Genomic DNA, 27,656 nt, shown 5'->3' with positions numbered 1-27,656 from the left:
GTCCGTTGGAGGGGGCGGGGCCCGGCGCGAGGGGGTCCGTTGGAGGGGGCGGGGCCCGGCGCGAGGGGGTCCGTTGGGGGGGGCGAGGCCCGGCGCGAGGGCGGGGTCTCACCGGCCTGGGTGGTGTCGCTCAGGTCCCAGCGCCGCGCCGCGCCGCCCGGGAAGAGCCGCAGCCGCCGCCCCGCCAGGATCAGGCTGCCCGAGGCCGCCGCCTCCTCCAGGGCGCGCTCGGTGGCGGGCCCGCCGGGCGAGGGGGGCGGGGGCAGCTCCGGCTCCGCCTCGCCCGCCGCCATCCCGGGACCTGGGGGCTCCACTCGCCGCGGCCGACGCTGCCAGACTGACCGGCTGAGGCCGCAAGGGGGAGCCTGCCCCAGCCAAGGGGGCGGGGCTGGGAGCTCCGCCGGGGCCAATCAACCGGCAGAGGCGGGGCTCGCGGGTTACCAGCCAGTGGCGCCTCGCGGACCGCTCCGCTCGGCCAATCGGGCTTTAGGAGGGCGGGGCCTAAGGCGTGGCCTCTGCCTTGGCCTCACCCAATTACAGCGCCTTCGCGGGGCGGGGCATCTAGGGCAATTCAGCCAACCACCTAGCAGGAGACGGGCCGTATCAAGAGCTCAGCCAATCACGTCGGGGAAAGGACAGGTCCGCTTGCCTAGCCTCAGCCAATGGCAGTGTAGAAGGCAGGGCTAGCCTACCTGCCGCAGTCAATTATACCCCAGCAGGCGGGGCTTGAGTTCTAGTATTGACCAATCACAAGGCTCGCTCGCTCCAACCCATTCATATCAGAAGCTGTGGGGAACGCCTCACCTGATTCAGCCAATCACACTAGGAGAGGCGGGGTCTTCCGAGTCACACGGCGGCAACAGTTGAATGCGTGAACTGCCTGGTGCGGTGGGCGGAGCTGTTTCAGCGGCTCAGGCAATCATATGCGGCAGAATGCGGGGCCCGATATGAGTGACGACTTGACTGGCCAATCAGTGGGAGACTCCCTTCCGGGTGGCGGTAAGGGCCGGGAAGTGAGAGTGACAGGCCAGCTGGCTAATCAGAGCGCGAATCACCTCAGGGGAGGCGGGTGACTCGAGTAGCGAAAGACAGACCAGCTGGCCAATCTGAGAAAGAATCACGCCGGATAGGCGGGTACTGAGAGGAGATTGACAACCCAACTAGCCAATAGCAAGAGACATTGATGTGAAAAAGGGACGGGTCCTAATATTAAGAGACCAAGACTACCTCAGGCCCATTCCCGCCTCGTGCGAGGCACCGGGGGGGGAACCGTTCCCCTCTCGTGCCAGGCACCGGGGGGGGGAAACCGTTCCCGCCTCGTGCGAGGCACCGGGGGGAGGGGAACCGTTCCCTTCTCGTGCGAGGCACCGGGGGGGGAACCGTTCCCTTCTCGTGCCAGGCACCGGGGGGAGGGGAACCGTTCCCTTCTCGTGCGAGGCACCGGGGGGGGGGGAACCGTTCCCTTCTCGTGCGAGGCACCGGGGAGAGGGGAACCGTTCCCTTCTCGTGCGAGGCACCGGGGGGGGAACCGTTCCCTTCTCGTGCCAGGCACCGGGGGAGGGGAACCGTTCCCTTCTCGTGCGAGGCACCGGGGAGAGGGGAACCGTTCCCTTCTCGTGCGAGGCACCGGGGAGAGGGGAACCGTTCCCTTCTCGTGCGAGGCACCGGGGAGAGGGGAACCGTTCCCTTCTCGTGCGAGGCACCGGGGAGAGGGGAACCGTTCCCTTCTCGTGCGAGGCACCGGGGAGAGGGGAACCGTTCCCTTCTCGTGCGAGGCACCGGGGAGAGGGGAACCGTTCCCTTCTCGTGCGAGGCACCGGGGAGAGGGGAACCGTTCCCTTCTCGTGCGAGGCACCGGGGAGAGGGGAACCGTTCCCTTCTCGTGCGAGGCACCGGGGGGAGGGGAACCGTTCCCTTCTCGTGCGAGGCACCGGGGGGGGGAAACCGTTCCCTTCTCGTGCGAGGCACCGGGGGGGGAACCCGTTCCCTTCTCGTGCGAGGCACCGGGGGGGGAACCGTTCCCTTCACGTGCGAGGCACCGGGGGGAGGGGAACGGTTCCCCTCTCGTGCGAGGCACCGGGGGGAGGGGAACGGTTCCCCGCTCGTGCGAGGCACCGGGGGGAGGGGAACGGTTCCCCTCTCGTGCCAGGCACCGGGGGGAGGGGAACGGTTCCCCTCTCGTGCCAGGCACCGGGGGGAGGGGAACGGTTCCCCTCTCGTGCCAGGCACCGGGGGGAGGGGAACGGTTCCCCTCTCGTGCCAGGCACCGGGGGGAGGGGAACGGTTCCCCTCTCCTGCCAGGCACCGGGGGGAGGGGAACGGTTCCCCTCTCCTGCCAGGCACCGGGGGGAGGGGAATCATTCCCCTCTCGTGCCAGGCACCGGGGGGAGGGGAACGGTTCCCCTCTCCTGCCAGGCACCGGGGGGAGGGGAATCGTTCCCCTCTCGTGCCAGGCACCGGGGGGAGGGGAATCGTTCCCCACGTGTGCGAAGCACTGGAGGGAATCGTTCAAAATCCCACTTCAAGCCCCAAGGCTGACTCATAGAGGACCCCAGGGTGGCACTAGGGGGCGCTGAGCTGTGGGCAGCAGGGTGGGGTACAGCAGGGGGCTCTCCCCCCAGCAATCAGGGCTGGCCCGATGCCCCAGTGGGGTGCTGTGGGGCGGTGCCCAGGGAGCAGGGCCTGGCCCGAGGTCACAGGGGGGCGCTGTGGGGCGGTGCCCAGGGAGCAGGGCCTTGCCCGATGCCCCAGTGGGGCGCTGTGGGGCTGTGCCCAGGGAGCAGGGTCTGGTCCGATGCCCCAGTGGGGCCCTGTGGGGCGGTGCCCAGGCAGCAAGGCCTGGTCTGATGCCCCAGTGGGGCGCTGTGGGGCGATGCCCAGGGAGCAAGGCCTGGCCCGATGCCCCAGTGGGGCGCTGTGGGGCGGTGCCCAAGGAGCAGGGCCCGGCCCGAGGTCACAGTGGGGCGCTGTGGGGCGGTGCCCAGGCAGTGGGGCCTGGCCCGAGGTCACAGTGCCCGGACGTGAGGTCAGAGCCCGTCACCCTGGCGCCAGGCTCTGTGAAGCCGTGGGGCGGGTGCCAGCTCACAGAGCCATGTCCCGGGGAGCCAGGCGGGCCAGGCAGGGGCCGCTCTGGCCACGCTGGGGGCAGCGCTGTGGGTCGCTGCAGCGTCTGCCCAGTGGCCGGAGCTGGGCGCCGGGGGCGCGGGCAGGGATGGGTGACCGACGCACCGCGAGGCGGCAGAGACGGCGGCGGCTCCAGCGCGGCTCCCGGCTCTCGGGGGGTGACGAAGCAGTGGGGGTGAGCGGCCCGGGGGGGCAGCACTGCGGGGGCGGTGTGGGGCAGCTGGCAGGGCTCAGCAGGGGGCGGCAGGGGGCTCAGCAGGGGGTGCTGTGGGACGGGGGGCTCAGCAGGGGGGAGGTGGGGCAGGAGGCTCAGGAGGGGGTGCTGTGGGGCAGGGAGTGGGATGGGGGGCTCAGTATGGGGCACGTGGGGCAGGAGGTGGGGCAGGAGGCTCAGGAGGGGGCGCTGTGGGGCAGGGGGTGGGATGGGGGGCTCAGGAGGGGGCGCTGTGGGGCTGGGGGCTCAGCAGGGGGTGCGTGGGGCAGGGGAGGGGCGGGGGGCTCAGGAGGGAGTGCTGTGGGGCTGGGGTGTGGTGGGAAGATGCTGTGGGGAGGCGGGGAGCACAGAGGGTGCCATGGTACAGGTGGCTGGAGGCATATGGGGCTGGCAGGTGGCCATGGGGCAGAGGCTCAGCACCTTGGGGTGGGGGGCACAGGCCCCATCCCCCGCCCAACCCCACTCCCCCTCTGCCCTTCCCCCCACAGGCCAAGCGCCCGCGCTGCAGCCAGGGGCTGGGGGGCACTGAGGGTAAGACGGACCCGGGGGGCTCAGCCCCCATCCTGCGCCTGCCCCCAGAACTGGTGAGTCAGCACACAGGGCGGGCTGGGGGGCTAGAGCCATGGGGCCGTATAGCCCAGCGGCCCCTATACCCAGGGGGATGGGTCCGTATAGCCCAGAGGGACCTATACCCAGGGGGCTGGGTCCGTATAGCCCAGAGGGCCCTATACCTGGGGGGATGGGTCCGTATAGCCCAGCGGCCCCTATACCCAGGGGGATGGGTCCGTATAGCCCAGAGGGACCTATACCCAGGGGGCTGGGTCCGTATAGCCCAGAGGGCCCTATACCTGGGGGGATGGGTCCATATAGCCCAGCGGCCCCTATACCTGGGGGGATGGGTCCGTATAGCCCAGAGGGACCTATACCCAGGGGGCTGGGTCCGTATAGCCCAGAGGGCCCTATACCTGGGGGCTAGGTCCATATAGCCCAGCAGGCCCTATACCTGGGGCCTGGGTCCATATAGCCCAGCGGGCCCTATACCCAGGGGGCTGGGTCCGTACAGCCCAGAGGTCTCTATACCCGGGGCGCTGGGTCCGTATAGCCCAGAGGTCTCTATACCCGGGGGGCTGGGGCTGTATAGCCCAGCGGGCCCTATACCCAAGGGGCTGGTCTGTATAGCCCAGAGGTCTCTATACCCGGGGGGCTGGGGCTGTATAGCCCAGAGGTCTCTATACCCGGGGGGCTGGTCTGTATAGCCCAGAGGTCTCTATACCCCGGGGGGCTGGTCTGTATATCCCAGAGGTCTCTATACCCGGGGGGCTGGGGCTGTATAGCCCAGAGGTCTCTATACCCAGGGGGCTGGGGCTGTATAGCCCAGCGGGCCCTATACCTGGGGGGCTGGTCTGTATAGCCCAGAGGTCTCTATACCCGGGGGGCTGGGTCTGTATAGCCCAGCGGTCTCTATACCCGGGGGGCTGGGTCTGTATAGCCCAGAGGTCTCTATACCCGGGGGGCTGGTCTGTATAGCCCAGAGGTCTCTATACCCGGGGGGCTGGGTCTGTATAGCCCAGAGGTCTCTATACCCGGGGGGCTGGGTCTGTATAGCCCAGAGGGCCGGGTCCGTACACACCAGAGGGCCCTACGCCAGGGGTCACTCTGGGGGTCCTGCCCCCTCCTCTCTTCCCGCAGCTGGATCACATTGTCTCCTTCCTGCCAGTGCGGGACGCGGTGGCCCTGGGCCAGACGTGCCGCTACCTGCGCCAGGCGTGCGACAGCGAGGGCGTCTGGCGCCGGGTCTGCCGCCGGCTCTGCCCCCGGCTCCGCCAGGAGGGCACGGCCGGCGCCCGCCCCTGGAAGAGAGCCGCCATCCTCAACTGTCAGTATCGGCCGCCGCACAAGGGAGGGGCGAGACTCTCACAAGGGAGGGGCGGGGCTCACATGAGGGAGGGTGCTGCTTCACATGAGTGAGGGGTGGGGCTCTCACGGGGCAGGGCAGGGCTTGCACAAGGGAGGATGGGGCTCACATGAGGGAGAGGCGGGGCTCGGACGAGGGAAGGCCGAGACTCTCACAAGAGAAGGGCGGGGCTCGCACGAGGGAGGATGTGGCTCACATGAGGGAGAGGCGGGCCTCGCACGAGGGAGGGCCGAGACTCTCACAAGGGAGGGGCGGGGCTCGCACCAGGAAGGGGCGAGACTCTCACAAGGAAGGGGCGGGGCTTGCATGAGGGAGGGTGCTGCTTCACACGAGTGAGGGGTGGGGCTCTCATGGGGCAGGGCAGGGCTTGCACAAGGGAGGATGGGGCTCACATGAGGGAAAAGTGGGGCTCGCACCAGGAAGGGACGAGACTCTCACAAGAGAAGGGCGGGGCTCACACGGGGCAGGGCAGGGCTCGCACAAGGGAGGATGGGGCTCACATGAGGGAGAGGCGGGGCTCGCATGGGGGAGGGCCGAGACTCTCACAAGGGATGGGCGGGGCTCGCACAAAGGAGGGTGCTACTTCACACGAGTGAGGGGTGGGGCTCGCATAGGGCAGGGCAGGGCTTGCACAAGGGAGGATGGGGCTCACACAAGGGAGGGCAGAGCTTGCACGAGGGAGGGGTGCTGCTTCACACAAGGGGCGGGGCTTACTCAGTGTCTACCCCCCGCTGACCCCACCCCCTGATTTTGTCCCCGTCCCCCCCAGACACCAAGGGCCTGTACTTCCAGACCTTCGGGGGCCGCCGGCGCTACCTGAGCAAGTCAGTGGCCCCGCTGCTGTCCCACGGCTACCGCAAGTTCCTGCCCACCAAGGAGCACGTCTTCGTCCTGGACCACGGTGGGACCCTCTTCTTCCTCCGCAACGCGCTGGTCTCCTCGGCCCCGGGCCACCTCCAGTGGAAACGGGCCTGCCGCTGCGTGGTGCTGTGCCGGAGCGCCAAGGACGTGAGCGTCTGTCCCCCCTCCGCCGCCCACCGCTGGTGGCAGCAGTGGGATCATTCTCAACCCCATTCCCCACCCCCGGTAGCCAGCCAGTCCTGCCCCCACAGCGGCACCGTCCCTTTCCCCCCACGCAGTTCACCACGGACCCCCGGAGCGACGCCGGGTACCGGAAGTACGTGTACGTGCTGGCAGCGCGGGAGTCGGCAGCGGGCGCCGGGCGGGTGTGCGACTGCGTGGAGGTCTATCTCCAGTCCAGCGGGCAGCGGGTCTTCAAGATGACGTTCCACGCCGCCATGCGGTTCCGGCAGCTGGTGCTGGTGGGGCAGGAGACAGAGCGGGCACTGTTGCTGCTGACAGGTGCCTGGCGAGCACAGGGGGCACCCCATAGCCAAGGGCTGGAGGAGGGGGGCAGGAGATGGAGCGGGCAGTGTGTGTGTGGGAGGGTTATTCCTCTGGTTCTGTGGCATGTCCTGGATTAATACTGGGCGTGCCTCAGTTTCCCTGTGTGCCGCACCAATACTGCGGTGGTGGGAATTCGTCACAAGTGGGTGCCCCATAGCCAAGGGGGCGGGAGACGGGGGAGCTGCGAGGCCCGGAGGCATCACCGATTCCCTGCCCTGACCCCCCCTGGTGCCCACCCTGACCCCCCGTGTCTCGGCAGAGGAAGGAAAGATTTACAGCCTCCTGGTGAACGAGACACAGCTGGACCAGCCGCGCTCCTACACGGTGCAGCTCGCCCTGCGCAAGGTGTCCCGGTGCCTGCCCCACCTCGCCGTGCGGGCCATGACCTCCAACCAGAGCAGCGCCGCCTTCCTCACCGGTATGGGGCCCCGTGGGGCGCCCCCCAACCCCCACGTACCCCTCCTCCCGTCCCGCAGCCCCACCTCGCCGTGCGGGCCATGACCTCCAACCAGAGCAGCGCCGCCTTCCTCACCGGTATGGGGCCCCGTGGGGCGCCCCCCAACCCCCACGTACCCCTCCTCCCGTCCCGCAGCCCCACCTCGCCGTGCGGGCCATGACCTCCAACCAGAGCAGCGCCGCCTTCCTCACCGGTACGGGGCCCCGTGGGGCGCCCCCCAACCCCCACGTACCCCTCCTCCCGTCCCGCAGCCCCACCTCGCCGTGCGGGCCATGACCTCCAACCAGAGTAGCGCCGCCTTCCTCACCGGTATGGGGCCCCGTGGGGCGCCCCCCAACCCCCACGTACCCCTCCTCCCGTCCCGCAGCCCCACCTCGCCGTGCGGGCCATGACCTCCAACCAGAGCAGCGCCGCCTTCCTCACCGGTATGGGGCCCCGTGGGGCGCCCCCCAACCCCCACGTACCCCTCCTCCCGTCCCGCAGCCCCACCTCGCCGTGCGGGCCATGACCTCCAACCAGAGCAGCGCCGCCTTCCTCACTGCTACGGGGCCCCCATGCAGTGTGACCCCCAGCCTGCAGCCCCCCAACTGCCCATATTCCGACCCGCAGTCCCCTGCGCAATGTGACCCCCAACTTGCAGCCCCTCGAGTGCCCCTCACTCCTGACCCGCAGCACCCCTCCGCTTTGCTCCCGGCTGTGGGGGTGTCTCTCCGCTCTGACACCCCCCTCCCCGCTGTGACCCCCCTCTCCCAGACAAGGGGGCTGTGTATTTCGAGGTCCACGCGCCTGGCGTCTATCGCGACCTCTTCGGGACCCTTCACGCCTTCGACCCCCTGGATCTGCAGATGCCGCTGGCCCTGGCCTGCCTGCCAAGGTGAGCTGTGGGGATTGGGGGGCCGGGGAGTGCTGGGGGGATTGGGGACCTGGGGGGAGCTCGGGCAGGGCCGGGGGGATTGGGGGGCTCGGGGGGAGCTCGGGCAGGGCCGGGGGGATTGGGGGGTTTGGGGGGAGCTCGGACAGGGCTGGGGGGTGCTGGGGGGATTGGGGGTCCGGGGCCCTGATTTTGGGGTGACGGGGTGGTTCTGTGGGGAAGACTCCAGGGGTGGGGGATGGGTCCGGGGAGTCCTGTTTGGGGGGGCAGGGATGAGGGGGGGTGCCCCTTGCCCCGGGCGCCCCCTGACCCCGCCCTGCCCCCCAGGTCGTGTCCTGTGCCCTCGGCTACAACCACCTGGGGCTGCTGGATGAGTTCGGGCGGCTCTTCATGCAGGGCAGCAACCGGTACGGGCAGCTCGGCACCGGGGACAAGATCGACCGCGGGGAGCCCACGCTGGTGAGAGCCCCGGAGCCCCCCCGGCCCCCGTCCTGCACCCCTCCAGGCCCCCCCCCAGCCCCCAAGCCCCCCGGCCCCTAAGCCCCCCGGGTCCCCATCCTGCACCCCTCCGGGCCTCCCCGGCCCCCGTCCTGCACCCCTCCAGGCCCCCCCCGGCCCTCAAGCCCCCATCTTGCACCCCTCTGGGCCCCCCCAGCCCCCAAGCCCTCCGGCCCCCATCCTGCACCCCTCCGGGCCCCCCCAGCCCCCAAGCCCTCCGGCCCCCATCCTGCACCCCTCTGGGCCCCCCCGGCCCCCAAGCCCCCATCCTGCACCCCTCCGGGACCCCCTGGCCCCCATCCTGCACCCCTCCGGGCCCACCGGCCCCTAAGCGCCCCGGCCCCCATCCTGCAACCCTCCGGGCCCCCCCCCAGCCCCCAACCCCCCCCCCCCCGACATCTAGCGGCTTCCAGGCAGCCTCCCATTCCCCAGGCACTTACAACAGGCCCCCAACGTCCTCCCCAGACACCCTCGAACCTCCGACAACTCCCCTGCCCCATCTCGGGGCCCCCCCATGACTTGGCATCTCCGCCCGCCCCGGCAGGTTCAAGGCCTCAAGTGCCCCCTGGACGTCTGGTGCGGCCTGAATCACTCGCTGGCCCTGCTGTGTTGCCGGGAGCTGGGCCAGGCCGTGCTGGGCTGCGGCTGTGGGGCCGGGGGGCGACTGCCCGGCTGGCCCAAGGGCAGCGCCACCTTCGTCAAGCTGCAGGTCAAGGTGAGAGGGGCCCCGCCCCAGAGTCAGCCGCATGGGGGGCGGGGGCAGAGCCTGGCACCAACCGCAGCCCCGCCCCAGAGGTGGGTGCATCTCAGCGCTGGGCGAGGGGTCCCCGTGTAACCAGGCGCCCCGCCCCAGAGGTGGGTGCATCTCAGCGCTGGGCGAGGGGTCGCTGGGGAACCGGCCGCCCCACCCCAGAGCCAGCCGCATTCCCCCCCCTCTCTCCGGCTCCCCGGCAGGTCCCGCTCTGCGCCAGCCGCCTCTGCTCCACCCGCGAGTGCCTCTACCTGCTGTCCAGCCACGACATCGAGGGGGGGCCAGCGTACCGCGAGCTGCCCCCCAGCCGAGCGCCCCCCCCGCCGGAGAGCCCGGGGGCCCAGGCGTGCGAGCAGTACCTCAGCCAGCTGCAGGGCTGCCCCACGCTGGCCGGGCGGCTGGCCAAGGTGAGGGAGGCCGTGGGGGCCCTGCCCCTGCCCCCCTGCCAGAAGGACTTCCTGTGGGAGGCGCTGGAGCTCATCCGGCGCTCGGCCCCGCCCCACAGCCCCCCGGCCTGCAGCTAGAGGCCCCCCGGAACCCCTCCGCGCCCCACCCCCGAGTCCCCCCGATCATGGACCGCGATTGACGGACGCACACGCTACAATTGGGAATGAATAAAGCCCCAGAGGAGAAGCCGGCGGCATGGTCTGGGGGTGGCAGGACCTCCGGGGAAGACCCCAGGCCCAGCTTGCCTGTTACCTCCGCCCCCCAGGCCAGGCCCCATCCCGGAGGCCGAACCAGCCCAGAAGGGCCAGCATCACCCCGAGAGTGGAGAGGAAGGTGGGGGCGGGGCGTGCCCCCTCCTTGCCCCCGGTCATGCCCAGCTCTGGCCCCAGACGGTGAAGTGGGCCCCGGGATCTTGGCCATGGTGAGGACCCCCGAGGCCAGCAGCCTGGCGTGGGATAGGGGGGCCCGGGCCCACCCAGCCGGCTGAAGATGGGGCCGGGGAGCAGGAAGACAGCCCCGGCGGATCGGACACCGGGGCACGGCCGGGTGCCAAAGGCCTCGAGCCAGCCGCCGGGCGTAGCAGCCAGCGAGGCGCCCACGGCGTCTGTGCCGGTGGCCCTGTAGTCCACCAAGAAGCCGATCTCCGGCCCCGACATGGGGCTGAAGAGACGGGCCAGGCTGCTGGCCGTAGCTCTCCGGCGGGCAGGAGAAGGGGTGCAGCGGGGACCCTCCCGGATCCAGGCTGGGCGGGGGCGGAGGGAATGGATCTGGCGTGTCTGTGTGTCCAGCTCCAGGAGCGACTCGGGGGGGGACGGGACACCCCACTTTGTTCGCACTGCACGGGGGGGGGCTGGGGCTGCCCCTCGGCTGGCAGGTCCCAGGGGTGCCCCGGCTGCATCAGCTCTGGTCCTGGTGGGGCTGGAGGGGGGGGTGAGCTGAGACGGGAGAGGCTCTAGCCAGGATCAGAGGCAGGGGATATGGGGGGCAGATTCCTGAGAGTGGGGGGGCTCAGAGGCAGGAGATATGGGGGGCAGGTTCGGGGGGGGGTGCAGCGCTGGCTGGATATAAGGGAGGGGAGGAGAGCGATGCGGGGGCCCTGCTTGCAGAGGAGAGGGTGCGGGGGGGGGGATCGGAGCTTGCAGGGGGGGGGTTCTGGTCACCTTAGGGTCAGTGCACCTGGGAAGATGAGGGGTGGTTGGGGGGGGACCCAGGCCAACTCCCTCCTCCTCCGTGTGCCCCCCCCCTCGGTTAGAAGCCGGGGTGGGGTGGGGGAGGGAACTGAGGAGAGACTCCAGGCTCCGCCCCCTTCCGCCAGCTGATCGGGACCCGAAGCCCCGCCCCCGGGGTCTTCAACGTTCTAATCCCTCCCCCCGCGCAGCTCCAGCCCCGCCCCGCCAGACGTTCCATCCCCCTCCCCCACGCCCAGGCTTAAAGGGGACGCGACCCCCCCGTGGTGCCCCATAGGTTCAGGGCACAGGGCCCCCCCAGAAGAGCTGGGACCCCTGTACAACGGGGGGGGGGAAGACAGACCCTGCAGAGTGACTGTGATCCCCTGGGATGGGGAGGAAACGGGACCCCCCCCCCGGGCTCCTGCAGGTTTCCCTTGGGCTACTGGGCCAGTGTGGGGGGCAGACACTGGGCCTGGCTGGGGGAGGGAGCACGGGACACCTCACTCCCGACCTGAGCCCCCCCAGCTCTGCCGGTGCCCCTCACTCCCACCCTGACCCCCCCACCCCCCAGGGTCCCTGCAGGTCCGGGCTGGGGGCCAATGAAGGGGGTGAACTGTCTGGGGGGGGAGGGGGTATGTACACATGGGGGGCTGGGTGATAGAGTGGGGGGGATACAGGATTCCCCCACCCCAGGATCCTCCGGCAGGGAGGACGTGGCCCCCCTCCCGAACTGCCCCAGCCCTGAACCCAGACCCTCGTTTCACGTTGGCCGCTCTGGGTGCAGCGTGAATCCAGAGTGACTCTGGCATGAAGCCCCAGCGGACCGGAACGCAGGGTGATTGGAAAGGAGGCTCTGGTCTGACGTGACTCCGGACCCAGAGCCACCCCCGCATGGAGCTAGAGCGAATCTGGAGCAAATCCATCCCCGGCCAGGCCCGCATTCACCCCTCCTCGCGCTCCTAGGCCGGGCAGCCTCGGCCCCCCGGCCCTGATCCCCACCCAGGAGCGGTACAGGGGCCAGGAGCCCAGAGTGGGGTCCGGGCCAAACCCTGGGACAGCCACCAGGGGGCGCATGGAACCAGCTCACCCCAACCCTGAACCAAGTGGGTGCCTCAGAGAGGGGCTGGGAGCCAGGACTCCTGGGTTCTCTCCCCGGCTCTGGGAGGGGAGTGGGGGCTGGTGGTTAGAGCAGGGGGGGCTGGGAGCCAGGACTCCTGGGTTCTCTCCCCAGCTCTGGGAGGGGAGCAGGGGCTGGTGGGTTAGAGCAGGGGGGGCTGGGAGCCAGGACTCCTGGGTTCTCTCCCCAGCTCTGGGAGGGGAGCGGGGGCTGGTGGGTTAGAGCAGGGGGGGCTGGGAGCCAGGACTCCTGGGTTCTCTTCCCAGCTCTGGGAGGGCAGTGGGTTTTGGTGGGTCAGAGCAGAGGGGGGCTGGGAGCCAGGACTCCTGGGTTCTCTCCCCAGCTCTCGGAGGGCAGGGGGGCTGGGATCCAGGACTCCTGGTTCTTTCCCTGGCTCTGGGAGGGGGGTGGGGGCAGTGCCAGGCCCGGATCTCTGTCCTGGCCCATGGGAGCTGCGCCATAATGGCCCGCGCTTGTGCAATTCGTACGAGGATTCTGCCGTGCGAAGGGGGGGGCGGGACTGCAGGGCAGGAGTGTGTCCCCCCCAATACCACACCGCAGGCGGAATGGCCGGTTTGCTCCTTTATTGGATACATGGAGCCGGCTTCGGGGGGGCTGGGGCGGGTGTGGGGGGGAGGGGTGCGACAGGACAGACCCCACACACACACCCCTGGGCTCAAGCGTTCTTCTTCTTCGGCGCCCCCCCGCACGGCCGCTTGCTGAGTGTGGTGAGGACCTGGTGCTGCTGCTGCCGATACGGGACGACGAAGCTCTCGGGGGACAATTTGCCAACCCCCTCGGCGTCCACCCGGCCCATGAAGATGTAGCTGGAACCTGAGGGGGTGGGGGAGAGACAGAGACAATCACGAGAGATGGGAGATGCGCCCACCTCTGGGGCGGGTCGGCTGGTTACTCTGGGACCCCTCGCCCGGCGCTGAGACGCGCCCACCTCTGGGGCGGGGCGGCTGGTGACACGGGGACCCCTCGCCCGGCGCTGAGATGCGCCCACCTCTGGGGTGGGGCGGCCCGTTACCCGGGGACCCCTCGCCCGGCGCTGAGACGCGCCCACCTCTGGGGCGGGGCAGCCAGTTACCCAGGGACCCCTCGCCCGGCGCTGAGACGCGCCCACCTCTGGGGCGGGGCAGCCGGTTACCCGGGGACCCCTCGCCCGGCACTGAGACGCGCCCACCTCTGGGGCGGGGCAGCCGGTTACCCGAGGACCCCTCGCCCGGCGCTGAGATGCGCCCACCTCTGGGGCGGGGCGGCCAGTTACCCGGGGACCCCTCTCCCGGCGCTGAGACGCGCCCACCTCTGGGGCGGGGCGGCCAGTTACCCGCGGACCCCTCGCCCAGCGCTGAGATGCGCCCACCTCTGGGATGGGGCTCCCCATGGCCCAGCCCGCAGCTCGCTCACCTTTCTTCAGGGTGGGGCACTGGCGGCAGGGGACCTCCAGGCGCAGGGTGGCCCCTTTCTCGGCCTGGGGCAGGCTGAGGGCTCCAGTCTTGTAGGTGTTGAGGAGCGAGACAGTGGCTGTGACCCGGTCGCCGGCCCCTCGCACGGCGGTTTTCACGGTGCCGGTGATAACTGTGAGACAGGGCACGGGGGGGTGAGTCCTTCGGGGCACTTGCCCCAGAGCCAGGGGAACCCCCCCCTCCCCCGACTCCTGGGTCTCTTACCAAAGTCGTTGGCACAGAAGTGGCTCTGCAGACTTCCCGACCGGCGGCATTTCTGGGGGCACTCAACCTTGGCTGGGGGGAGAAGAGGGGTTTAGTGCTCAGCCTGGGGGGGGCAGCTTCCCCCCAGCTCACATACTCCCTCCCACAAATCACGCAGCCCAAGGACCGCAGGGCTGGGCTAGCAGGGGCTGTGGGTCGAGAGTGGGGGGCACTGGTAGGGGGGCTGGGTGGAGGGCCGGGTTCGCAGGGGCCCATCTTACCCGGCGTCTGGGCGCTGGGTGGCTCGGCCGTGGGCGGGGCCCGGACGGTGGGTTTGGGCTCGGGCGCCGGTTTCGGTTTCCCGGAGGGCTTGGTGCCGGCCTGGCCCGGTTTGGAGCCGGGGAAGATCCCGGGGGCCGGTTTCGTGGCCTTATCGGTCGCCTCCGAGGGGCTCTTGACGGCGTAGGAGGCGGCGAAGCCGTCGGCCGTGACGCTGAGATCCGACACGAACTGGACCAGCAGCTCGCTGCCTTCCGAGTAGATAGGGCTGTGGGGGAGACGGGTGAGAAAAACCCTCCTGCGCCCGGCACCGGCCCCCACCCAGCCCCAGGGCAGGGACTGGCTGGCTCAGGGGGGCAGGGAATGGGGCAGGGGCCTGTCCCCTCTAGGGGGTGCCAGCTCCCCCCCGGCCCCAGGGCAGGGACTGGCTGGCTCAGGGGGGCGGGGAATGGGGCAGGGGCCTGTCCCCTCTAGGGGGCGCCGGCTCCCCCCCGGCCCCAGGGCAGGGACTGGCTGGCTCGGGGGGTGGGGAATGGGGCAGGGGCCTGTCCCCTCTAGGGGGCGCTGGCTCCCACCCAGCCCCAGGGCGGGGACTGGCTGGCTCAGGGGGGCGGGGAATGGGGCAGGGGCCTGTCCCCTCTAGGGGGGGCGCTGGCTCCCCCCCGGCCCCAGGGCAGGGACTGGCTGGCTCAGGGGGGCGGGGAATGGGGCAGGGGCCTGTCCCCTCTAGGGGGGGCGCTGGCTCCCCCCCGGCCCCAGGGCAGGGACTGGCTGGCTCAGGGGGGCGGGGAATGGGGCAGGGGCCTGTCCCCTCTAGGGGGCGCCGGCTCCCACCCGGCCCCAGGGCGGGGACTGGCTGGCTCAGGGGGGCGGGGAATGGGGCAGGGGGGGCGGGGGCTCACCCGGGGGCACGGTCCCCGCAGAACTTGCCGACGCGCCGGGAGTCGTCGGTGGCCCCCCCGTTGAAAATGGCCACGTAGTCGTAGCGACAGTAGGTGTCGTCCTCCACGTCGAACTTCCCAAAGGTCAGTTCCACCACCTGGGGTGGGGGACATAGGGTCAGCCCCGCCCCCTTGGAGCCTCAGCCCCGCCCCCTCAGCCCCTCCCCCCACATTTCCCCTCTGCCCCGCCCACCACCGTGACACCCCCCCGCCAGCCCCCCCGTACCTGGCCCACGGGCGCTATGATGTGCCAGGAGCAGCTGATCCCGGCCGGGTAGTTGCTCTCGGGCCAGTTCGGGGTCTTGAGGCTGCCCTGGGGCTTCTCCAGCTTCCCCCCACAGAACTGATGCTCTGCAAGACAAGCGGGGGTGGGGGGTCAGCGAGGGGGAGACCCAGACCTTGGGGGGGGGGGACCATAGACCCTCCGAGCACCCGTCCTCCCCACCAGTGGGCACCCCCTGGGGCTAACGGGGAGCGCGCCGGCACAGAGCGGAGCGGATGGGAGCGTGCAAAGAGAGAGGCGAGTGTGCACAGCAAGTGTGCTCACTGGTTGTGCAAGGCTATAGGGGGTGCACAGGAATTATGCAAATGAGTGTGCGCTTGGGAGAATGCAGGTGTGCCGTACAGGGAAGTGTGCAAAGGAATGAGCCTGTGCACGGGGAAACGTGCATGTAAGTGTGCAAAAATAGGTGTGCACGCATGTGAAGGCTGCATGAGTCTGATGTGCACGGATATAGGTGAGTGTGCACAGAGCAGTTTGCAAAGGAGCGTAAGAGTGAGTGTGCATGAAAGGTGTGCAAGATACACAAGTGTGCACACAGGGATTGGAGTGTGCAAAGACACAGGGCACTGTGCAAGCAGAAGACTGTGCACAGGGAAGTTTAGTGTGCAAGAGCATGTGAGTGTGCCAATTCGTGAGTGCACATGGAAGGCTGTGCACAGGCACGCTGCCCAAGGGGAGGTCTCCTGCCACCTGCCCATGCAACCCTCTCTGTGTTCGTGTGCAACTCCTGCCAGCACACGCAATAGTGCAAACTCCTTCCTGCCTGCGCAACAGGGCACAGGTCATCGTGCGAACGTGCAAACCCCCAGCAACACGTGCAGCCGGATCGCTGTCCACCTGGCAGCACGTCCACCTCGGCCTGAACGTGCAAGGGTGCAAACATCTCATGCGCACTAATGGAAACCTGCACCGGTGAACGTGCAAACTGCCGGCCGATGTGCAACCCCCCATCTGAGCGTGCAAACCACCCACCCACTTCGGGACAACCAAACGGCCACCTGCCCGTGTGCAAATCGCCACACTACTGCCACGCTGACCCTTTGGGCTGTGACCCCCCTGCTCAGATCCACGCCCCCACATGCTCCGAGCCCCTCATCGGTGCAGCCAGCTCTGGGGTGGCGCGGGGGCAGGCAGGCGACGTTCCACAGGCCCCGAAGCAGCTGGCGTCGCTCTGCCTGGGCCCGTGTTTGCGCAGCGCACGACTTTGGAGGCATTGGCCCTGGGGGAGGGGGGGGAAGGCCAGCGGCGCCGGGAGCGGGGGAGGGGAGAGACGGACTTGTGCAAACCAGCAATTTCCACGGATTCCGCGGTTGGTAATTACAGACCCTGGAGGGAGCGGGGGGGGAGGAAGGGGGGAGGGCAGAAAGGCGGGGCACAAGCAGGGGGTGGGGTGGGGGGGCTCTCGCCCTGTCCAGCAGCCAAGCCCCCCCCATCGGCCCCCACCGGACACAGCAATGGGACGGCGATGTGGGGGTCAGATCGCAGGCTGGGGGGAGAAGGCGGCTGGTCTGGGGGTGCACAGGATGGGGGGGAACCCCCCATCGTCACACACCGGTCTGTGCAGGTGCATTGTGGGTAACGTGCTCCCAACATCCTCTCTGCTCCTGGCGTCAGTGCAGGGGATTGTGGGTAACGATTTCCCAGCATCCTCTGCTCCTCCAGCCCCTTTGCCCCAGGCCGCGATCTGACCACAATGGCGCCCCCCGGGGGGCAGAGCCTGGGCAGGCCAGGCCGCAGCTTTCCCCCAGGGCTGGGGTGCTGGTCTCTGCGCCCCGTCCCTGCGGGGGGGGCCATTGCCGGCGGGGGGGGGGAGGCAGGCGGCCGGATACTCACCATCCCAATAGTGCCAGGGCTCCCCGGCCAACCGGGAGTCTATATGGTTAGCGCCCCACTTCGGCCTTCCGCGCGGCCGGCCTGCAAAAGTCCCGCAGGTTGGGATAGGTGGGGGGAGCTGCTGGAGGGCAGGTGGGGGCGGGGGCCATGCAAGCCGGAGGCACGGGGCGCAGGCACGGGGGGGTCACAACGGCCGGGGAGGAGCTGGCGTGGGTAACAATTACCCAGCATCCTCTGCCCCTGGCGTCAGGGCAGGGCATTGTGGGTAACGATTACCCAGCATCCTCTGCCCCTGGCGTCAGGGCAGGTGCATTGTGGGTAACGATTACCCAGCATCCTCTGCCCCTGGCGTCAGGGCAGGTGCATTGTGGGTATCAATTACCCAGCATCCTCTCTGCTCCTGGCGTCAGTGCAGGGCATTGTGGGTAACACGCTCCTAGCAGCCTCTGCTCCTGGCTTCGGTGCAGGTGCATTGTGGGTAACACGCTCCTAGCAGCCTCTGCTCCTGGCTTCGGTGCAGGTGCATTGTGGGTAATGATTACCCAGCATCCTCTGCTCCTGGCGTCAGTGCAGGTGCATTGTGGGTAATGATTACCCAGCATCCTCTGCTCCTGGCGTCAGTGCAGGTGCATTGTGGGTAACGATTACCCAGCATCCTCTGCCCCTGGCGTCAGGGCAGGGCATTGTGGGTAACGATTACCAAGCATCCTCTGCTCCTGGCGTCAGGGCAGGGCATTGTGGGTAACGATTACCCAGCATCCTCTCTGCTCCTGGCGTCAGTGCAGGTGCATTGTGGGTAACGATTACCCAGCATCCTCTGCTCCTGGCGTCAGTGCAGGTGCATTGTGGGTAACGATTACCCAGCATCCTCTGCCCCTGGTGTCAGGGCAGGGCATTGTGGGTAACGATTACCCAGCATCCTCTGCCCCTGGCGTCAGGGCAGGTGCATTGTGGGTATCAATTACCCAGCATCCTCTCTGCTCCTGGCGTCAGTGCAGGTGCATTATGGGTAACGTGCTCCCAGCAACCCCTGGGAGATCAAGCGTCCATGCACCCATTGGGGGGGTCCCTCTGCAGCCAGCCCCCTGGGGGGGAGCATGCGGGAGCCCCCAGCGGGGGGGGGGGTCCGGGGGTCTCTCACCGTTGACGTGGGGGAGGCCGGCGCTGAACCAGACCAGGAAGCCGCGGCCCCCGGTGCCCTCGTCCGTCACCATGCGCAGCAGCATGCGGTTGCCGGTGGAGAGCAGGGCCCCGGGCCGGAAGGTGCCGCAGAAGCGCCCCAGGCGCTGGGCACCGGCCGAGTGCCCATTGAAAACCTCCAGCCAGTCGTAGCGGCAGCTGGGGTCCGGCTCCAGGTCGAAGACGCGGAAGGAGAGAATCACCACCTGGCCCTCGGGCACCTGGGCACGGAGACAGCGGGTCGGCTGGGGGGGGGCAGAGCCCCCCACCTCCCCCTCCTCTGCACCCCCATCTCCCCGCATCCGCCCCCGGCCGCCTCCTCTGCACCCCGACCTCCCTGCATCCCCCCACCTCCCTCTCCCCTCCTCTGCACCCCCATCTCCCCAAATCCGCCCCGGCCGCCTCCTCTGCCCCCCGACCTCCCGCATCCCCCCACCTCCCCCTCCTCTGCACCCCCATCTCCCTGCATCCGCCCCCGGCCGCCTCCTCTGCCCCCGACCTCCCTACATGCCCCCCCTCCCCCTCCCTCCTCTGCACCCCCATCTCCCCGCATCCGCCCCCGGCCGCCTCCTCTGCCTCCCGACCTCCCTGCATCCCCCCACCTCCCCCTCCCCCCCCTCTGCACCCCCATCTCCCTGCATCCGCCCCCGGCCGCCTCCTCTGCCCCCGACCTCCCCACATCCCCCCACCTCCCCTCCTCTGCACCCCCATCTCCCTGCATCCCCCCCTCCCCTCCTCTGCCCCTCGACCTCCCTGCATGCCCCCCTCCCCCCCCCTCTGCACCCCCATCTCCCTGCATCCACCCCCGGCCGCCTCCTCTGCACCCCCATCTCCCCGCATCCGCCCCCGGCCGCCTCCTCTGCCCCCGACCTCCCCGCATCCCCCCACCTCCCCCTCCTCTGCATCTCCATCTCCCAAATCCGCCCCCAGCCGCCTCCTCTGCCCCTCGACCTCCCTGCATCCGCCCACCTCCCTCTCCCCTCCTCTGCACCCCGATCTCCCCAAATCCGCCCCCGGCCGCCTCCTCTGCCCCCCGACCTCCCTGCATCCCCCCACCTCCCCCTCCCCCTCCTCTGCACCCCCATCTCCCCAAATCCACCCCCGGCCGCCTCCTCTGCCCCTCGACCTCCCTGCATCCCCCCACCTCCCTCTCCCCTCCTCTGCACCCCCATCTCCCCAAATCCACCCCGGCCGCCTCCTCTGCCCCTCGACCTCCCTGCATCCCCCCACCTCCCTCTCCCCTCCTCTGCACCCCCATCTCCCCAAATCCGCCCCCGGCCGCCTCCTCTGCCCCCCGACCTCCCCGCATCCCCCCCTCCCCCTCCTCTGCACCCCCATCTCCCTGCATCCGCCCCCGGCCGCCTCCTCTGCCCCCCGACCTCCCTGCATCCCCCCACCTCCCCCTCCCCTCCTCTGCACCCCCATCTCCCCAAATCCGCCCCCGGCCGCCTCCTCTGCACCCTGACCTCCTTGTATCCCCCCCTCCCCCTCCTCTGCACCCCTATCTCCCCGCATCCCCCCACCTCCCCCTCCCCCTCCTCTGCACCCCCATCTCCCCAAATCCACCCCCGGCCGCCTCCTCTGCATGCCCCCCTCCCCCTCCCCCCCCTGCACTCCCATCTCCCCGCATCCGCCCCCGGCCGCCTCCTCTGCCCCCCGACCTCCCTGCATCCCCCACCTCCCTCTCCCCTCCTCTGCACCCCCATCTCCCCAAATCCACCCCTGGCCGCCTCCTCTGCCCCCCGACCTCCCTGCATCCCCCCACCTCCCCCTCTCCTCCTCTGCACCCCCATCTCCCCAAATCTACCCCCGGACGCCTCCTCTGCCCCCCGACCTCCCTGCATCCCCCCACCTCCCCCTCCCCTCCTCTGCACCCCCATCTCCCCAAATCCGCCCCCGGCCGCCTCCTCTGCACCCTGACCTCCTCGTATCCCCCCCTCCTCTGCACCCCTATCTCCCCGCATCCCCCCACCTCCCCCTCCCCCTCCTCTGCACCCCCATCTCCCCAAATCCACCCCCGGCCGCCTCCTCTGCCCCCCGACCTCCCTGCATCCCCCCACCTCCCCCTCCCCCTCCTCTGCACCCCCATCTCCCCAAATCCGCCCCCAGCCGCCTCCTCTGCCCCCGACCTCCCCGCATCCCCCCACCTCCCCCTCTTCTGCACCCCCATCTCCCCACATCCTCCCTCCTCCTCCTCCTCTGCCCCCCGACCTCCTCGTATCCCACCACCTCCCCCTCCTCTGCCCCCCGACCTCCCCATATTCCCCCCACCTCCCCCTCCTCTGCACCCCCATCTCCCCCCAGCCCCCCCATCGCCTTCCCCTCCTCTCCATACCGTGATGGTCCAGGTGCAGGTCTTGCCGGGCGGGTAGTGGTTGGGGAACCCCTCGCTGGCGATATACCCCGAGTCGCCCACGTGCTCCCCACCGCACAGGAACACGGGCCTGGGAGAGACCCCAAGAGTCACAGTCACTCGGGGCCCCTCACTCCCGACCCGCAGCCCCTGCCAGCCCAGCCTGCCCCCCCAGCCCTGCCGGTGACCCTCACTCCCGACCCGCAGCCCCTGCCAGCCCAGCCCTGCCGGTGCCCCTCACTTCCGACCCGCAGCCCCTGCCAGCCCAGCCCTACCCCCCCCAGCCCTGCCAGTGCCCCTCACTCCCGACCCGCAGCCCCTGCTAGCCCAGCCCCCGCACCCAGCTCTGCCAGTGCCCCTCACTCCCGACCCGCAGCCCCTGCCAGCCCGGCCCTGCCCCCCCCCAGCTCTGCCGGTGCCCCTCACTCCCGACCCGCAGCCCCTGCCAGCCCGGCCCTGCCCCCCCCCAGCTCTGCTGGTGCCCCTCACTCCCGACCCGCAGCCCCTGCCAGCCCAGCCCTGCCCCCCCCCAGCTCTGCCGGTGCCCCTCACTCCCGACCCGCAGCCCCTGCTAGCCCGGCCCTGCCCCCCCCCAGCTCTGCCGGTGCCCCTCACTCCCGACCCGCAACCCCCCCAGCCCAGCCTGGGCTCCCCTCTGGCCTGGTCCCCGCTGCGGTGAGCAGAGGAGCCAGCTGATGTCAGCATCCAGGACCCAGCGTCTGTTTGTCCTGGCCCGGGCGCCGGAGGCTGGGAGAGCGGCCAGGCCGCGGACGGGGTGCGGAGCCCATCCTGCCTCATGAGGCCTCCAGACAAGTGAGCAGCCCCCACGTCCCTGCGGGGGCTGAGACAGACACGCCTGGTCCGTGTTCCCTCCGTGGCCTGTGACAGTCCCTGGCCTGCCCCCGCCATCACCCCGACACTCAACCCACACACACGCCCCAGGACGGGTCCCCACCCTCGCACACGCGTGTGAAACTGGGGATGCACTGCCCGACATGGTGCACGGGGACGGAAAGGTGGAGGCAAGTGTGAAAAACCTGGCACACTCATTTTCCAGGGGGGGAGGGACGTGGGTGTATATAAGACAAAGCCCCAAATATCAGGGTGTCGGGTCCCCCCGGGGCGAAGGAGCCGGCTCTGTCCAGCCTCTGACCCCCTGGTTTGTTGACCATAAAAATCCAGTTTTCACCTCCCCCCACCTGTCCTTGGGGTCCCAGCCTGGCCCTCCCCCCGTTGCTCCCCCACAAGAGAATTCGGAGAATCCAGAGATCTTGGCTCATCCCCGGCATCTGGCAGCTTCAGCTCCGCTTGCTAAATCCTTCCAGATGTGCTGGAGCCCGGCCTGTCCCGGCTCCCCCCGGCTCTGCCGGTGCCCCTCACTCCCGACCTGCAGCCCCTGCCAGCCCAGCCCTATCCCCCCCCAGCTCTGCCGGTGCCCCTCACTCCCGACCCTCAGCCCCCCGCTCTGCCGGTGCCCCTCACTCCCGACCCGCATCTTCCCCGCTCTGCCGGTGCCCCTCACTCCCGACCCTCAGCCCCCCGCTCTGCCGGTGCCCCTCACTCCCGACCCGCAGCCCCCCCCGCTCTGCCGGTGCCCCTCACTCCCGACCCTCAGCCCCCCGCTCTGCCGGTGCCCCTCACTCCCGACCCTCAGCTCCCCTGCTCTCCCGGTGCCCCTCACTCCCGACCCGCAGCCCCCCGCTCTGCCGGTGCCACTCACTCCCGACCCTCAGCCCCCCGCTCTGCCGGTGCCACTCACTCCCGACCCGCAGCCCCCCGCTCTGCCGGTGCCCCTCACTCCCGACCCGCAGCCCCCCACTCTGCCGGTGCCCCTCACTCCTGACCCGCAGCTCCCCTGCTCTGCCGGTGCCCCTCACTCCCGACCCGCAGCCCCTGCCAGCCCAGCCCTGCCCCCCCCAGCTCTGCCGGTGCCCCTCACTCCCGCCCCGCAGCCCCTGCCAGCCCTGCCCTGCCCCCCCCAGCCCTGCCGGTGCCCCTCACTCCCGCCCCGCAGCCCCTGCCAGCCCGGCCCTGCCCCCCCCCAGCCCTGCCGGTGCCCCTCACTCCCGACCCTTGGGGCAGGGGGAGTTATGGGGCAGGAATCGGGGGGAAGGGGGAGTTGGGGGCTGGGGGGAGTTATGGGGCAGGGAGTGGGGGGAAGGGAGGAGCTGAGGGACTCGTGGGGCAGAGCTGGGGGGCTGTGGTACCTCGTGGCGTTAGGGGCGGGGGGCGGGTCGCTCTGCCCCATGGCGCAGCCCCACAGCAGCAGCAGCGGTAGCAGCGGGCTCCGGGCCGGGCTCATGCTGGGGGTGGGTCCGGTTGTGGGTCCGGTTCTGGTCCCTGCGCGGACGGGCCGGGAAGCGGCGGGTCGGGATCAGCGGAGCCTTAATGGGAAGGAGCGGGGGGGGGGGGGGGCGGAGGATTCCCCGAGGGAGGGGCTGGCTGGGGGAGGGGTCTGTGGGGGAGGGGCTGGCTGGGGGAGGGGTCTGTGTGGGGAAGGGTGTGGGGGTCTGTGGGGAGGGGCTGGCTGGGGGAGGTGTCTGTGTGGGGAGGGGGTGTGGGGGTCTCTGGGGAGGGGCTGGCTGGGGTCTGTGTGGGGAGGGGTGTGGGGGTCTGTGGGGGAGGGGCTGGCTGGGGGAGGGGTCTGTGTGGGGAGGAGGTGTGGGTGTCTGTGGGGGAGGGGCTGGCTGGGGGAGGGGTCTGTGTGGGGAAGGGTGTGGGGGTCTGTGGGGAGGGGCTGGCTGGGGGCGGGGCTGGCTGGGGGAGGGGTCTGTGTGGGGAAGGGTGTGGGGGTCTGTGTAGGGAGGGGTCTGTGGAGAGGGGCTGGCTGGGGCAGGGGTCTGTGTGGGGAGGGGTCTGTGGAGAGGGGCTGGCTGGGGCAGGGGTCTGTGTGGGGAAGGGTCTGTGGAGAGGGGCTGGCTGGGGCAGGGGTCTGTGGGGAGGGGCTGGCTGGGGCAGGGGTCTGTGTGGGGAAGGGTCTGTGGGGAGGGGCTGGCTGGGGCAGGGGTCTGTGTGGGGAGGGGGTGGCTGGGGCAGGGGTCTGTGTGGGGAGGGGTCTGTGGGGAGGGGCTGGCTGGGGCAGGGGTCTGTGTGGGGAAGGGTCTGTGGGGAGGGGCTGGCTGGGGCAGGGGTCTGTGTGGGGAAGGGTCTGTGGGGAGGGGCTGGCTGGGGCAGGGGTCTGTGTGGGGAGGGGCTGGCTGGGGGAGGGGCTGGCTGAGGCAGGGGTCTGTGTGGGGAAGGGCTGGCTGGGGCAGGGGTCTGTGTGGGGAAGGGTGTGGGGGACGGGTCTGTGGGGAAGGGCTGGCTGGGGGAATCCCCTGGGGGCGGGGTTTAGCCATAGGGCGGGGCTAGCTGCCATGGGGGCGGTGCTGACGTGGCGCAGGGGCGCGGCCTGTAGGGCGGAAGCGGCCCCGCGCGCTGGGGGCGGGGTCTTGTAGCTGCGGGGGGAGGGGGGGGCTGGGGTGTCTGGGAGGAGCTGGGGGGGTACCTGGGGGGGTGATTTACAAGGGTGGGGGAAGCTGGAGCTGGGGAGATCTCCCCTGAGGCAGGGGAAGGCCCCCCGCAAAGTGGTACAGTTCTGGGGTCCCCCGTCCCCCCCCCCCACAGCTGCAGGGACCCCAGGACCCTAATGCTTGGCAGCCGCCGTGTGCTCCAAACCTGGGGGGCTGGGATGGGGGCTACGGGGCCGGAAGGTTAGTGGGGGGCTGGGAGCAGGTAGGGGGCATGGGGGTGGACGTGGTGAGGGCTATAACACAGAGGGTTTTAGCTTTGGGGGGGCTGAGGTCCCGGCTCTGTCCCCCCAATGTGGCACTAGGGGGGTCCCAGTCCCATGGGGAGAGGCGGAGGAGAGGGGGCAGCCTAGGGGTCCTGTACTGCAGGGAGTGGGGGGCTCAGCATGGGGGGGTGCTCGCCCCAGCTACCACGCTGCACCCCAGAGCTGGCCGCAGCGTGCCGCCGGGCCTGGTGCCAGGATTCCTGTGGCAGAGAGTTCCCCAGACCCTGCCCCAGCTCTGGCTGGCGCAGGGGCTCGAGGGGCTGAGTCACTAGGAGCGAAGGCCCCCTTTCCTGCCCCCCCCACTACCCCTCCCCCCCGGCGAGCGCAGCTGGGCCCGGCCAGAAAACAAACCGCCCCTGGGCACAGAGCCATGACCCCGGACAGCCTGGGGGGGGGAGCTCTGCCCACGGGGCGAGGGAGAAATGAGAGCAGAGGCAGGGAAACCGAGACAGGAGAGGGGGCAGAGCTCCTTGACCCCCCCCAGCCCTGCCGGTGCCCCTCACTCCCAACCTGCGGCCCCGCCCTGCCCCCCCAGCTCTGCCGGTGCCCCTCACTCCCGACCCACAGCCCCTGCCAGCCCAGTCCTGCCCCCCCCAGCTTTGCTGGTGCCCCTCACTCCCGACCCGCAGCCCCTGCCAGCCCAGCCCTGCTCCCCCCCAGCTCTGCCGGTGCCCCTCACTCCCGACCCGCAGCCCCTGCCAGCCCGGCCCTGCCGGTGCCCCTCACTCCCGACCCGCAGCCCCCCCCAGCCCTGCCGGCGCCCCTCACTCCCGACCCGCAGCCCCCCCCAGCCCTGCCGGCGCCCCTCACTCCCGACCCGCAGCCCCCCCAGCTCTGCCGGTGCCCCTCACTCCCGACCCGCAGCCCCCCCAGCCCTGCCGGTGCCCCTCACTCCTGACCCGCAGCCCCTGCCAGCCCAGCCCTGCCCCCCCCCAGCTCTGCCGGTGCCCCTCACTCCCGACCCACAGCCCCTGCCAGCCCGGCCCTGCCCCCCCCCAAGAGGACACGGGTTCGGGATGCACAGAGGCAGTTTACATGTTTAATACAAGGGGGGGCGGGGAAACAATATAATTCCTGGGCCTACCCCCTCCCCCAAAAGAATTAATCCAACCACCGCGAACGGATTTGCGGAGGGGGAAGGGGGCAGCATGCACAAACACAACACACCACACACACAGGCCACAACTTGTGCAGGGGGACCCCAAAGCTGGGGACCAGGTGTGGGGGATTGCTGTGAAGCCCCCCACCCCGGTTGAGGGCTCCGGACCAGACGCCTGCAGGAACTGTCTCTTCAGAGTCACATCTAGGTACAGCCCCCCATCCCCGCATGTCTCCCCTCCACCACCCGGGTACAGAACCCAGGAGTCCTGGCTCCCCCCGCAGCCCCACATCTGGCCCCTCAATCTTCTGGCTTGGGGGGGGGAGCCCCATACCCCACGGCCCCCTCCAGTAGCAGCTGTATGGAGTAGGGGGGCCAGGGCCAGCACCCGTTTTGGTGTGTCCAGGAAGGGGGGGGGTTACAATCAACCAGATTGTCCGTGGGGGAGCAGGGCCCGAGAGGGCGATGCACCCCCCAGGGTGGGGGCCTTCATGGCTGGGGTCCCCCCGCCCTTCCCCACACCCAGAGACCCTGGGGGGCACAGGTCCTGCATTCGTGGTGCTTGGGGCCCAGCTGGCCGGCTTCTGGGGGAGTTCCCCCTCCCCCCCAGAATGGGAGCTGATTTCCCATAATCCTCTGCGACTTGTCTCCAGGCTCCATTTCCCATCATGCCCTGCAGCGCCACCCTTTCTCCCATCTCCACAAATCACTACAGCCCGATTTTCCCCATGATCCTCTGTGGTTCACCCTGATTTCCCATGATCCTCCCCTCTGCCATTTTCCCATGAGCCCACATGGGTCACCCCACTTTCCCATGATCCTCTGCCACTCCACAATCTTTTGCAGCTCGCCCCAATTTCCCATGATCCTCCACTCCCTGATTTTCCCACAATCCTGTAGGGCTCACCCCAATTTCCCATGATCCTCTGCTCTGCAATTTTCCCATGTTCCAACATGGGTCACCCTAATGTCCCAAGAACCTCTGCAGCTCCGCAGTCGCCCCCCCTGCCCCGGTTTTCCCACAATCCTCTGTGGCTCGCCCCAATTTCCCATGATCCTCCACGCGGTAATTTTCCCATCATCCAACGTGGCTTGCTCCAATTTCCCATGATCCTCCACTCCCTGATTTCCACATGATCCAACGTGGCTTGCCTTAATGTCACATGATCCTCCACAGCACGGCCCATGCCCCCTGGCTTTCCCAAAATCCTCTGCAGCTCACCTCACTTTCCCATGATCCTCCGCAGCTTGGCTGCTGCCTCTAATTCCCCCCCCCCCCCCATGATCCTCCACGGTAGAGGCGGCCAGGCTGGCAGCTACACTGGGGTCTCCTGCTCCTGCAGGTCAGGGGCCGAGCGCTGGCGGCGCATGCGGGGCGGGGCGGCGTAGGGTGGGCGGGGGCCCGGCTGCGGGCGGTGCTGCGGGTAAGGCTGGTGCTGCTGTGGGTAATAGTTGTGCTTGCGGGACTGGAAGTGCTCCGGCGTGCCTGGGCAGGACGGCTTCGCCCGGCTCCCCCCGTCCAGGGAGTTGCGCCGGTGGGAACGCTGGTGGGGCTGCCGGCTGCAGTGTTTGTGCTGGGGGCCGCCGGGGCTGTAGGGCCGGCGGTGCCGGGGCGACCCCGAGGACGGCTCCTGCCCTGGGCTGTCGCCCTCCGGCCCGGGCTCCTCGCCCCCGGCCACCATGAAGGCGGTGTTGGGGCCCCAGGAGTAGCGGTGGTGGGAGCTGCTCTTAAAAGGGAAACGCAGCTTGCAGTCCTGGGGGGGCACAAACTTGCCGGGGGCGTGGGGCTGGCGCCGGAGGCACTTGCCGAGCTGCTGCTGCTGGAGGGTCTGGAGCCGGGCCTGCTCCTGTTTCAGCCAGCGGAGGCGGCCGCGCCGGAAGGCCGGGTCCTGCTCCATCAGCCGGCACACGCGCTCGGAGCTCCGCTCCAGCTCCGGCTCCTCCCGGGCACACAGCGAATCCTGGCTCCCCGCCCGGTCCCGGGACCCCGCCTCGTCCGCCAGCCCCGCCTCAAACAGCCGGGAGCTCCAGTCGTACGGCAGGTCCTCATCCGCCCCGTCCTCCTGCTGGCACACGGTGCAGGCGTTAGGGGGCAGGACGCCTGGGTTCCACCTCTCGATTGGGGGGCGGGGCGGGGGTGCTGGGAGCCAGGTTCTCTCCCTGGCTCTAGGAGGGCAGTGGGGGCTGGTGGTTAGAGCAGGGGGTCTGGGAGCCAGGACTCCTAGGTTCTCTCCCCGGCTCTGGGAGGGGAGTGGGGGCTGGTGGGTTAGAGCAGGGGGGCTGGGAGCCC

General features: G+C 69.9%; 4 protein-coding genes across 13 annotated transcripts in view; 1 reads left to right on the top strand and 3 right to left on the bottom strand.

Moving 5' to 3' along the window:
• LRCH4 (leucine rich repeats and calponin homology domain containing 4) overlaps positions 1 to 376 on the bottom strand; it is a 41,708-nt gene extending 41,332 nt beyond the window's left edge. For 2 of the 6 annotated variants that reach the window (XM_065570467.1, XM_065570468.1), the window contains exon 1: positions 113 to 375. In XM_065570467.1, the coding sequence (XP_065426539.1) occupies positions 113 to 293 (181 nt within the window). In that variant the 5' untranslated portion in view covers positions 294 to 375. Of the gene's footprint in view, positions 1 to 112 lie in introns of all 6 variants that reach the window. The other 4 variants (XM_065570470.1, XM_065570471.1, XM_065570469.1 and 1 more) reach the window with 3 other exon arrangements.
• A 2,835-nt stretch (positions 377 to 3,211) lies between these two features.
• On the top strand, positions 3,212 to 10,112 carry FBXO24 (F-box protein 24). Its single transcript, XM_065570395.1, is given in 10 exon segments — positions 3,212 to 3,298; positions 3,826 to 3,921; positions 4,943 to 5,213; positions 6,022 to 6,260; positions 6,392 to 6,614; positions 6,919 to 7,077; positions 7,870 to 7,994; positions 8,315 to 8,446; positions 9,030 to 9,200; positions 9,440 to 10,112. Coding segments are annotated over 10 exon segments (1,824 nt in total). The 3' UTR covers positions 9,761 to 10,112.
• A 2,426-nt stretch (positions 10,113 to 12,538) lies between these two features.
• On the bottom strand, positions 12,539 to 22,901 carry PCOLCE (procollagen C-endopeptidase enhancer). Of its 2 annotated transcripts, XM_065570546.1 has the most exons (10): positions 22,700 to 22,901; positions 20,475 to 20,583; positions 18,102 to 18,360; positions 16,961 to 17,041; positions 15,071 to 15,195; positions 14,806 to 14,942; positions 13,906 to 14,171; positions 13,646 to 13,717; positions 13,383 to 13,553; positions 12,539 to 12,803 (listed from the first exon to the last, which is right to left on the bottom strand). In XM_065570546.1, the coding sequence occupies exons 1-10, from the start codon at positions 22,792 to 22,794 to the stop codon at positions 12,646 to 12,648; spliced, it is 1,473 nt and encodes a 490-aa protein (XP_065426618.1). In that variant the 5' UTR covers positions 22,795 to 22,901; the 3' UTR covers positions 12,539 to 12,645. The 2 variants fall into 2 exon arrangements, with proteins under 2 accessions (XP_065426618.1, XP_065426619.1); XM_065570547.1 differs by lacking the exon at positions 16,961 to 17,041.
• A 2,391-nt stretch (positions 22,902 to 25,292) lies between these two features.
• Positions 25,293 to 27,656, bottom strand: part of KIF1C (kinesin family member 1C) — a 32,100-nt gene continuing 29,736 nt past the window's right edge. For 3 of the 4 annotated variants that reach the window (XM_065570418.1, XM_065570419.1, XM_065570420.1), the window contains exon 22: positions 25,293 to 27,432. In XM_065570418.1, the coding sequence (XP_065426490.1) occupies positions 26,683 to 27,432 (750 nt within the window). In that variant the 3' untranslated portion in view covers positions 25,293 to 26,682. The remainder of the gene's footprint in view (positions 27,433 to 27,656) is intronic. The other variant, XM_065570421.1, reaches the window with a different exon arrangement.

This window comes from Chrysemys picta, chromosome 16 (genome assembly GCF_011386835.1).
Source record: "Chrysemys picta bellii isolate R12L10 chromosome 16, ASM1138683v2, whole genome shotgun sequence".
NCBI classification, from domain to species: domain Eukaryota; kingdom Metazoa; phylum Chordata; order Testudines; family Emydidae; genus Chrysemys; species Chrysemys picta.
The sequence above is the reverse complement of the archived record's forward strand: the minus strand, read 5'-3'. Positions and strand labels throughout refer to the sequence as shown.